This window comes from Cinclus cinclus, chromosome 2, assembly GCF_963662255.1.
Source record: "Cinclus cinclus chromosome 2, bCinCin1.1, whole genome shotgun sequence".
Lineage (NCBI taxonomy): Eukaryota > Metazoa > Chordata > Aves > Passeriformes > Cinclidae > Cinclus > Cinclus cinclus.
The window spans coordinates 14,936,861-14,949,231 of NC_085047.1; the positions used below are offsets into that span (position 1 = coordinate 14,936,861).

The 12,371-nt window shown below is 38.5% G+C and overlaps 1 protein-coding gene across 8 annotated transcripts in view; it reads right to left on the minus strand.

Moving 5' to 3' along the window:
- APP (amyloid beta precursor protein) overlaps nucleotides 1-12,371 on the minus strand; it is a 160,118-nt gene that overhangs the window by 82,198 nt on the left and 65,549 nt on the right. For 7 of the 8 annotated variants that reach the window (XM_062515348.1, XM_062515346.1, XM_062515345.1 and 4 more), the window contains exon 5: nucleotides 2,385-2,590. In XM_062515348.1, coding sequence (XP_062371332.1) covers nucleotides 2,385-2,590 — 206 coding nt within the window. Of the gene's footprint in view, nucleotides 1-1,937; nucleotides 1,941-2,384; nucleotides 2,591-12,371 lie in introns of all 8 variants that reach the window. The other variant, XM_062515347.1, reaches the window with a different exon arrangement.

The window sequence follows — 12,371 nt, forward strand, 5'->3', positions numbered from 1 at the left end:
ACTTCATAAAACTCGGTGTAAAGGGATGTGAAGAGCATCCTATGATGTTTTATGCTTAGTGCTTGGGCAAGGCAGCCTAGAACAGACCTCTGACACTTCAATCCTTCTAGAGAGGCTTTCAAGGTGCCTCCATAGTAAAGACTACTTCTTAATATATATGCTCTCAACAAGGGCCCTATGCCTCTTTCATTTACAATGACACTGACAAACGTCTCTGCATCAGCAAGACACTCACCACACAAGCTCCTATGCTGGATCTGCTGCCTGCACCAGGAGGAAAGGGGACCCTGTAAGAAGCTTTGACTTGTGTGCAGCAAGGGAAGCAAAAGCAAGGATCAAGGCTACATCATTTGGACACTTCTACTTTAATAAATAAGCAAGCACTTTGCACAGTGCAGCACTGTCAGGTACCACTTACTCTCCAGGACAGTCCTTAACACCATCTGTGCTCCAGGAAGACTGAAGGTCAGGGAGGTCAAGGGCTTGTGGCAGAACTGTGCTGAAAACTTGTACTGGTAACAGATTGTCCTCACCTCACTTGAACCAATGCATATTTCCCTCAGAGTCAAACAAGGTGGGAAATGTTAAGACTTGGGGAAAAACAATATGCTACCATTTCACGATCAGCAAATATATACGTTTCTTAAGGGCTTCTAAAAGGTCACTTCAGTAGTTTACCTAATCTTTAATATGTTATGTTTTATATTCAGGTGATTGTATGCTACTTTCCTGAAAGATATAAATCTTAACCTCTTTGAAACATCACCCTCAGTAAGGAAACATGTTCTACCAAATTTGTCCTCATTTCAACTCATCCAAAATTCCATTAAAGTCAAGTGTACTTTTTATTTTTTTTCCCTTTCAATATTTATATTCCTATTTCAATATTTATATTAACCAGTGAGAACGGCATTTTATCCCCAGGGTGTAAAAGGTCACATATGGAAATACATCTAACTGGTTTGAAGATATAAACTCCTCCTACCCCCTCTTCAATGAAAAGGCTCTCCAACAACTGAGCAAAACACTCAACAGTTATATAAGACAGAAACACACAAGACTGAGTTGCCAGCCTTAGAAAGTGATTTCTGCAAAGCTTTAGTGCTCCATGTAGACTGAACATACAAATATAATCAAGTAACTCTGCTTTTCCCAAAGCATCCCCTGGGCATGCTTCTGTACCCTGGTGTGATAAATTGCAGCCAGCACCTTCTGCTCTGACAAACACTGGAACCAAGGCTCAAGAGAAAGGGACACTGCCACATGCAAAATGTGTGACTCCACTACCACTGGAGTCCCAAGAATACCCAGAGACAGAGGATAGGGAAGCATGGGGAGAGGAAAGGAGGCAGCCAGATGTTTTCTGCTTCATTTCCCAACAGCCCCAGCTTCTATAACTTTCCCTCTGTCTCCTGTATGTCACAACTCCTTTCTTTCCAAATGTAGTCTTTAATCTCATTTCCTGCCATCTCCAGCATTTATTGGTAAAAATGCAAAAACTGTAGAAGGACAGGGATCTATTTTACTTAGATCTTCACCACACTGAACTATATTATTAAAACAGAAAAATAAGGATAATTAATTCCAATATGCACTGCAGAAGAAATGAGGCATGTAAAAAAACTGAATTGCTATGCTGACCATGAACTAGCGTAAAATTCAAAGTTTAAAATACAGTCCTGTTAATAACTGATAAATATAATGAAAATTAAATTTTAGAAATTAAAAGTTCTTTCTCACTCCACGTATTCTACTTTTTCCTATTTCCTTGTTCCCCATACAGTAAAACTCATTAGTTTAGGTTTATTTTTCTGCATAGTTATTTTAAATTCGTCTAACTTTACTGAATTACTAATTCATGGAGAAACACAGCAAACAAGTATCTAAGGGATTCACACAAAACAACCCATCACTGCTGTTAATATAAGAGACCAAACCAGCTCATGCTATCTCCTGCTTGGAATTGATACTCCCTATCCTTCTGTAACCCATGTGCGTGATAAACCATACACAATCTCCTGTCCTATTTGCTACACACCATAGTTGAATTTTATTTAATGCTATTTTAAAATAAAATCAACCCTTCTGTTTACATACACACAACAAACACACCTCAGGGACAGACAGTCCCTGCAGCATCTGTGTGCTAGGAGGGCTGGAGGCCAGAAAACCCAAAGCGCTGTGGCAGAACTAACTCCACAGAATACTGGTAATGGGAAAAGGAAAGGTGAAGGGATTAAACACACAAATTACAGGAGTCAAAGCACAACAATACTGCAACTTTGGGTATTTTGCTGTTTGGAACATTTTTTTGTTGTAAAGGGCAAATATGCAAAGCAGCAGGATTAGTTTTTCAGCCCCAAGCCTGATGCTCATGAATTTACCTCTGACAACCTCTTCCACAGACTCTGTGGTTGTGGTGGTAGTGGTTGCAATACTGGTAGTTCTTTCAGTTGCTTCTTCATAATCTTCTCCTGTCTCTTCAATTTCATCATCATCATCATCGTCATCATCGTCATCAGCATCTTCATCTTCCACAACAGTTAGCTCCTCATCTTCCTCTCCTTGTTCTTCTACCGCCTTATCATCGCTAAATAAAGAAAATTATCATGTGTCAGCAACAAAATTACTTCAGGGTAACGTGAGAGAACATTTTATTTATAAACTCTATAAGGAAAACCATTACCTGTTTCTCAATCCCCCTCCCTTCCCCTTAAATAGAAAAGAAAGAATCAGGGACTCTGAAATGTCCCAGATAGTAAGGAATGTTGAAAGAAAAAAATAAGAGACAACATTAGTGTACTATATTTTGACAGCTGAATAATATCGTAAACATGCTCACTCCATGATACCATCAACCAAATTTTATTTTGAAAGAGGATCAAATTTTCACAAAATGCACTCAGTTGATGTGAAAGAAGCAAGAAAGTTGCTCAGGAACTTTTCCACCTCACTCATGATACAGCTTATCTAGAGGGTCCCTGCATCCCTTCCACAGAGGACTACCAAGTGTTGAACTGACCTCTAATTACAGAGTTTTTCCTTCTGCTGTTACAAGTGCTGTGTGAATGGAAAGGACATTTCTACAGGACAACAGGAGGAAATACTAAAATTGACTGGCCAATGCATTTGGTGGATTAATAAGTCAAGAATCTTCTGGGATCATTCTTAGTTCTGAGTGACAGAGACAACAGATCAAAAAATATATGTTTGGCTGCTGCTGCTGTTGCCTTTGAAATACTTCCTAAGCTTAGCGCTCTATTGTGGCAAGGTTTTCAGTTTGTTTCTGAACTTCCACTTGAAATTTACTACTAATGAATAAATAATCTTTAAATATTTAACCACACAGTGACTTTCTGTCACCTTCATGTACAAGTGGGTGTGAATCCTTCTCATGGCATCACATATGCTTGAACAGCCTTCTGGGTGAAGGTAACAACTTCTTTGACTCATTTCAGAGATGGAGCCTTAAATATTTCATTTTATATTATGTTGCCTACTACAACTTTGAAAGCGAATTCAGCAAATCAGAAGATAGCATAATTCCTTTTCAACATGGCATTAAGAAGTTAAAACATGTTAATAAAACTTTCGGAGGCCACAAACCTGACTCTACCAGGAACAAGTTAAGCCTCTATACAAACAAGAATGATTTCCCTGTTCCCTTCTCCCCAAAATACCTGGCCTCCAGAAACACAAGAGAAGACTTCAAACAATACTGAAGCTTTCCACTGGGAGAAATCCAGGCATGTTTTATGAATGAATGTGGTTAAAGCCACTGTGCAGAAGAGTCTGCATAATAGATGACTTGTTTCCATTTATACAGGAGATAAAGTTAAAAAGGGGCAGAAACCCATTTGGTTCCTCTCTTAATTTTTCTTGATTTCTAAAAACTGGCTTGGAAATTTCACCATCTCCTTGCACTGTTCTCCTTGAAAAACTAATTTCATAACGTCTGAAATTTCCAACTTCACTTTAAGCAGCTCCTTACTTAACAGTGTCTTCTGTCTTCAATTTTTTGTCAGGTAGTTTTCCATTTTGCAAGCATGGAATAAACACTATATGCACACCATCACGTCTGAACTGCAAAAATAAAGTGGATTTGTCAAGTCTAGAATCTGCAGGTGATCTCCAGGTTAAGGGGCTTCCAGTTTTGGCTCACTATGGACATTTACACTAGGCATGCTGAATATAAGACATCCAAAGTTTGATCAAGGATATCAGATACTATACACCTGTCAACACTAAACAAAGATGCACTCTTTCTCTCACTTAAGCTACAAATACAACATGTTTCTAAAAATATGCAAATTATGTTCCCTCTTCCTTTCTCATGAATGATCACTTTCAGATACTGGCACGCTCACAGCGTTTAAAAAGGACAACCCAATGAAACAAACAAAGGAAAACTCAATTAGTCACATGGAAGTTACTTCAAAAATAATTTGCATGCATGCATCCAAGATCCATCTTTTTTAACTATACAAAAGCAATCAACTCAGCTATGTCAGTCCACAGCATTTTGCATTTTACTGTGAAATTCTCATTATGAAGGCCAAGCCTTATTTTTTTTTTCCTTTTTCCTTTCATTATTATTTTTAGGTAGTGTGATGGTGAAGAGCACCATGAGGGGATGAAAGAGGACAGTTCTCTGTGTCCATGGCTGGCTTAACCTGCCATTACAGTGGGCTCTGGTTCCCTCCCCTGTTACTTATCAGAAGCAAATGCTTAAGGGATAGCCCTCACCAGCCTCCTCATTATTACTTACTGCTAGCTGAAAAACTAGACATCTGAGAATGCAAAAAGAGAGCCACAAGTGGTGGGAGACTTCATCAGTGCATGGGTCAGGCTCCTGAATAAATTCTAAAAAACTTGCAAAGAAATGTACTACAATACTACTAAAATATTCTTGACAGTTTTGACTGGTCCTAGAAAAATCCTATTTCTGCTAGCTGTTCCACAAGACTCAGTCACGAAGGTCATATTTCACAGAATTATGTTTTATTCCATGTTTTAAGAAAAAGAAACAATGGAAATATAAGTGGGTTTACCTCAGATTTAGATTTATGAAAATGAAAGTAATTTTTGCATATTTTTAGTGTTGGTAAAGGTACTACATCTTGCAAGAAACATGATGGAATACACTTAGGTGTTTTTTCTTGTATATAATCACTGTTATCACCCTGGCTCCTCTTCAAAGAGAATGCTTATGAGAGGAATGACAGAGAAAAACAGGGAAGGGAATGAACATCCACAACATCTGGAATTACAGCATGAACTTTTCAAATGAGGACAAATCCCTCCCTGTTGCAGAGCTGTTTCTCCCCACCATGCTAAATTCTCTGACTCCATTTACATTTCTCAATTGGCAGCACTCCATTAGTGTTTCCCACACAGCATATCTTGCTTCTGTACACCTTTTACCTCAGTAATCAATTTAAATCCACTGTTTTCAAGCAAACATTTACTAGCAAATGAATGTGGATATCAGTATTTTTCTCAGAAATCTTGGACTTTGTTTAATGCATATAGCAGGTATGCTTGCTTCCTGGTATTATTACATTTTACATCCTTCTCTAAACAAGTATGACTCAGTCTGGTTTCTACTGGAAGAGTAATACTTTGACAGCTTTTTCTGCCTATTCCCTCAATACCACCCCAGCCAAGGTTTTATTGGCACCACAGACTGTAGTGTCTCATTTACAGGAATTTGTTGACATTTCACCTCAGCTTAGTGGTCCTAGTGACAGGATGTTTCAAAGGCTGCTCACAAAAATTACTTGATGCACTGACAAATTCACATATTTGTAAAGCCACTCAGCCAGTCTAAATTCAACAGTTCAGCAGTAAACAACAGAGGGAAATTTTTAGGCTTGATATAGCAATGTATATACCTGCAATCCCTTCCAACATCTCAGTCTCCTGTCTGTGGGGACTTCTGGCAAGGAGGGCCAGCACTTCTCTTTCATATGAACACAAAGGCCATCATGGATTTGAACCTTCTGCTACAACCTCCTCACACATGGGATTTTAAGATCCATTTCCCCATCATGTAAGTGATGTTCCACTTGAGTCCAAGCAGCACAACAGGTAATTAGAACAAATCATCTCCAGTCCTATGTGTGGTGAAAGAAGGTATTTGAAGTTTGGTGGTTTCAGTCCTATTTCTGTTGCCACAAACACACTGGGCCTTCAGGCAGCCTTAAGTCCTATTCAGCTCCTTCCTGACTCAAACAGGAACACGCTGATCACTCTGGTGGGTCTATTTCTGGTTTTAAAACACAAACCACTGCCCAGCTCCTGCTAGCATGAATTTAAGTACATAGCTACAAGAAGTGTTTAAACCACAGACCTGTAAATGTGTATTTAGTAACCTCCTTTTCCCAATCTATCACTGCAGTAAGAACTGGCACCAATGTGTTATTTATGCCTTTCACTCAGAAGCCTGTATGGTTATGTTATTTCAGGAAGGTAAAACTGAAGGAAAGGTAAAAGAAAGGGAAAAAAAGCCAACTATATTACTTCTTGCTATTCAAGAAATAAGAAAACGACAGCAAATGAAAATTTTCTTTCTGTATTCCAATAACCTGCAAGAGTGGCAAAGGCAGAAAAGAGATGACAAGAACAATGAGTTTTCCTTTCTAATGTTGTTTCAGAAACAATGGGCTACAGCATAAGCTACATTTTTAAAAGTTACATCTCTGCAGCTAATTTCATGCAAAGCTTTCAATTTAGCAAGTGACTGTGGAGTAATTACCAGTACTGGGAAGTGTTTCCTGCTTGTCCGCAATGAACGCTCATCCATTTTGATTTAATTTTACCATGATTTTGCTAAATAACTTGGAACAAAAACAGAGGAACAAAAACGTGTACTCCATCAGTGGGTGAAAGAAAGAATGCAAATGTGTTCAAGACAGGTGTTTTAATATCTGGAAAGATTAGCATTCACTACACTTTGTTACTGTATTTTATTGCAGACAGAGCCCATCTATCTTGACTGTGTTTTTACCAGGCACCAAGCCTGAGCCAATAGCTGGGGGAAAGCTAATTCCAGAACAGGAAACAAACAGCAGCAGCAATAAGCAGCTGCCTGGGCAAAGAGGGTAAGACCAGTGTTGGCTTGAGACAGCTGTGGGAATTACACAGGAGAAGCTCTTTCAGTCTGATTTATGATTTTTTAAAATAGCTTTTTGCTATCAAAGTCTGGAAAATTACAAAACTGACAGTCTGACCCACAGCAATGTTTCTGGTCTGCCTGTTAAGTGACCACAAAACCAAATAATGCTCAAGAAGTGCCATGGTTATTTTCATTAGGTTTGGGTTATATATATTAGGTTAGGAAATTTGGTATCTCACATGCAGAAGAAATAATATCACATTTGGACATATAAACATCTGTTACGACACTTTCAGACTTCAAAGAACTCAGGCACCTTCCACTGCAAGTTGGGACAAACAATTCATATACACAGCATTTTTCAGACATTCATGTTGTCACTTCTAATAATTTTCCATTCTGTTTTCCTTCACTGAAGAGGCTGCAATGATCTTTATTTTCACATTTCCTAATTTTAAAAAAATCAAGTAAGTAATTTCAAAGACCATTTCTGACTTCTTAGACAGACAACTGAATTTTGCGCTTCAGACTCTCTCTCGTTTTATTGTAACTGAGCTTTTATACAAAAAACAATACCAAAAGATGTGCCTGTTTCTATTAAATTTGCAAAAAACGAGAAAAGTTGCAACAAGAATCCTTCAATCCAATTTTTAAATAGAACACTTATACAAACCAAGCACACATTCCTGCCCTATTGCCTCCAAAAGATACATTTACCCTTTCCCCCTATAATTAAATAACATCTTTTATACCATCAGAAATTTCTTTTCATAGCTGACTTGCTTAATAAGCCACATATACAAGGTAGCATTTCATCTCATAAAAGGTACCTGTTTACTGATAGGCAATAAAACTTTCAAAACTGACCTAGTTTTCTCTCTGAAACAAAGCCTTTGCTGATGTTACTGTTCCAACAGTTCTTTTCAGAAGATGAAGAATTCAGCAAGAAGTATGTAGTTTTTAGACAACAGAATAATAATGTAATTAACCCATTTGTTTTCTTGCTTTGATTATTTTTTGCAGAAGAGAAACTTAGAAACTAGAAAATTAGACCCGCAAGCACACAAAATCACGCTTTGTGAGCCTGATGACAACAAGTAAGTATGTTCAAAATCCTGACAGCAGAAATGCATTAAGAGTGAATGTGATGGAAGAGGGCGGAGGGAAGCTCATCTCCACAGCTCCGTTTGAGAATCAGCAGAAAAATCCGGATCTCTTACAACATATTTATTTCCACAAAACTTCTGCTGTACTCAGAATGAAATATTCAGAGTTTCTTTGTTCAACATGCTGTCCTACTGATTATCCGGGGCAGACAGTGTGACATCTGTACCAAACCAATTACTTGCCCTGCTTGTGGAATTCATCATCTTGCTATTCTCACACAAGGACAACAGGGGAAAACTGTTCAACAATTGAGAAAAAAACCTCAAAACAAAACCACCAAAAAACCCCAAAAAACAGAAGTATGCAATAATTCAATACAATGTTCAATTTAAGACACTGAATAACATTTTTTCAAGAATGTGCTACCTTAAACTTCTTAAATATGGTTGCCACCAGCAGCAGCTGCAGGAGGCTGGGATTTCTGCAGAACAGATAATCTCCACTCACACAGCCAGAAGAAAAATACTAACTTTTTTATGGTGGCCACAGCATGCCAATCCTGGCAAAAAGATTTGGCATAAACGAGCACAGATCCAGTTTTCCAGGTCATCATTTTACTGTTTAAGCCTTTTCTTCTTCACTCAGGTCAGAATTTCAGTGTTATTTTTTCCATCAGCAGTAATCAAACTAGAGAAGCCATGTGAAAGAAGGAGGTCTCATCATGTAATCAAGCTGAAACATTTGCATTCAAGATTAGAATGCAATGTTTTTTTCTGCTGGGTAAAAAACAACCTAGATGTTTTTGGTGTTTTATCGATGTATTCCAAGTGTGTAGCCTTTGTTAGAAGGCAAAAGGAAAATAGTATTACAGAAGACCCTTTAGTCCACTGTGCTGTTAAAGTACAGTTTCACAAGAGGTGGAATTCTGAAATTCCTACAAACCACCCCAATGCCAAGCTCTTACTTCTAGTACAGACTAAAAGTATCTGTGAAAGGTAAAGCAGAGCAGGAACTGCAGGATAACTTTATGAGGGCATATCATACTATGCATCCTCCAGCACAGTCATGCTGGTGTCACAGTATATGTCAAAACCACCAGGTTTAAATGTCCCACTTCTCATTTCTTCATGCATTATATGTAACACAGCTCTAGAAATGGGGCAGTATCTATCACAGTGTCACAAGAACTTCTGAGAACCTCTCATAGATCTATCAGAAGGGTTTCTTTAGCTGATTACTACACAAACCTTCCTCTCCCACATTTCAGCCACCACCAGTCATTGTAAGCGAAAATTTAAAATTTTTGCTTATAAAATTGTTGCCTGGTACTTAAGGAAAACCTGGCAGCTGATGGCTCTTTTGTGAGGCCAAAAACATGTAACCATTCTTTGCAAATAAACCACCTACCAAATGTGTAATTTTGATGCCTCCTCAGGCAAGCACATCATTCACTGAAGTCATATAGGTAGTTTGCACAGCTACAACTGTTTTCATCAAGGGTCAGGAAAGCCTGATTATCTTCTACTCATCACTTCCTCAATTAGATTCATCCTCTCATCCCAGAGCCTCATCCATCAACACAGTAAATGCTTTATCCTGAAATGATGATTGTATTTGCCAGCTCAGCATCACTACTATTATCACTTAAAACAGTGTGCTGTTTTATCAATTCCATTCTAACTTTTCTTGTCCTAACAAGAAATCCAGCACTTACCAGACTTGTGTGTCATTACTGTTCTAGTGTTTCTATGCTTTCAGAATTTTATTTAACAACCTCACCTCCAGGACAAAAGGTTTAAAAATTGTTATTAAAAAGTATATAATGAGCTAGCTGAATATTAGCTAACAGCCAACACAAGTGATGAACCCAATTAATATAAGAATGTGAGACACAGACTATGCTAATAGGGTACAAAGTATGCAAATAGGACAGAGTACTTCTAGAGTTCTTCAACATAACCAGCAACATTATGCAATTATACTGCATATTATACAACTCAGAGATGTCCTGCTTTAATTTATAAATACAACTAATTAAGTTTCATCATTAAAATATTTATAAAAACACAAAGTTTTCAGAGAAGCTCTGCCATTAATAAATAGATTTGTTTAGAACAGATAAAAAACTAATTCAATTTCTAACAGTTCTACCACAAAAATCAAGATGATGTAAACTTCTGACCAATTAGGTGAAATATTATATTGCAAAACACCTTCCACACTATCTCCCTTAATGAATTATTTCTCTGAAATAGCAACTTAATAGTGGATAACTCTTGTACTACAAAATCCATTTATCTCAATAATTGGCGCTAACCTCTACTCATGGAAAAGTTCAGGAAGGAGGGAAGAAAAAATCAAAAACAACAAAGCATAATTCCTTGTGTTCATTTTAGGGCACTAACTCCCAATTAGGAACAATTTGCATTAGGACAGCTGATGAGAACACTGCCTCTGGCTGCACCCCCTCCTGCTTCTGTGTCACAGCCAACTGAGCTCTCTATCAAGCAGATCCTGAATCACTGCAACAGCCACAAGGCTCAGTTTTCCTTGAATCTTCAGGGCTATGAACAGCCTACGGTTCAGTCTGCACAGTATGGAAAAAGAGAAACCTTTTTACCCATTCAAATGCAAGTAACTTCCTTCTTCTAAGGCAGAACCTGCAGTAGAGACCCTTTGTCCAGCCTCACATCTGGTTCAGATTCACCAGCTCAAGTGTAGGGAGATGGGGGTTTTTCATTGTTATGCTTTTTGAAAGAATCATTTAGGATACTCCCACTGGAGCATTTCCCACTGAAATTTTAGGAATTACTTTTACAGTTTAATGGAAAAGCTTACATCAATGAGAACCCAAGGTTTATCATGAGTGGCAACATGGTTTGAAAACAGGTGAACACACTAGAGACAAAATTTTTACTTTCCTCAAGTGACAATGTTTCAAATGAAAAATTTAGCCTCAACACCTTTCTTTTTTCTTGATCAATAATACTATCAGCTTCAGAACTGCAAAAATTTCAAAAAGAAAGACAACAAAGCTATGGAAGAATCTGTTGCAGAAGTCTTATGGAAAACGGTTGAAGGATGTCTCGGTTTAGAGACAAATTTAGGAGAAATACACTCTGAAATGAGTATTTCTATTAAAAAAAAAAAAAAGAGTTCCACCAAACCCTTTTCCCTTTCTGCCAATAAGAAATTAATACTGGTGGATGACAGTGAAAAAAAACCCAAATGTTTATGGACAGAGTGCCCACATGGCATGGAGAAAAAAAGTTGAATAGATATTGAACTGTCAGACCGTATACCACCCCTCATCCCCCCTTTGGAACAAAAAACCCCAAAATGCCAGGGGAAGAGAAGAAAAAACACCACAATGGCCAGCAACATCATGGGGAGGAAAAAATGGCAGTGGCTCCTGTCTCAAGGACAAAAAAAAGAAAAATCAACCAACAAACAAAATGTTCATGCAGCAGCTAGGGCAAACAGATGGAAAGCTGGTGAATCTCCAATGTTGGCCCTCTCTTCACAGAAGATGAAGCTGGTGGATTTGTTGTCCTTTCTTTTGCTGGCTTGGCTTTTCTGAGGTCTGGGGTGAAAAGGCAGCAGCCCCTTGCCCTCCTGCCAGTCCCAGCTGATTCTTCTCCAGTCAGTTGCTCTCTCTGATCTCAGACCAAATCCAAACCATCAAATTCACTTAGGCAAAAAGGCTGCCGAAGGATAGCAGCTGCAGTCTCTCCAAGGCCAGGGAAAGGGAAAAAACCCAAATTCCTTCTTGCTTAAGCTAGCAAAAAACCAAGCAGGCTAAGCAAAAAAAAAGAGAACGCAGTCCACACAGCACCAGGGACACCTGGGGACTGGGGCTCTGAAAAAGCCCATGCAAGAGCTCCAAGGTTCTCAGTCCCTCCCACCTGGATCCACCTTATGCTACAGTAACCTTTTCTGGGCATAGAGAAGACAATAAAGAATAGACTAATCATTATTAAATCACCCCATGACATTGAAGCTGGGAGGGCTCAGCCAAGAGGAAAGGACACTCAGGGGGGACTTGGTCTCTCTACAACTCCCAGAAAAGAGGGTGTAGTGAAGAGGAAAGTACCTGCAGCTGAGAAGGCTGTTACTGGGTTTGTGGTTGTGTTTGTTGTTAATGCCA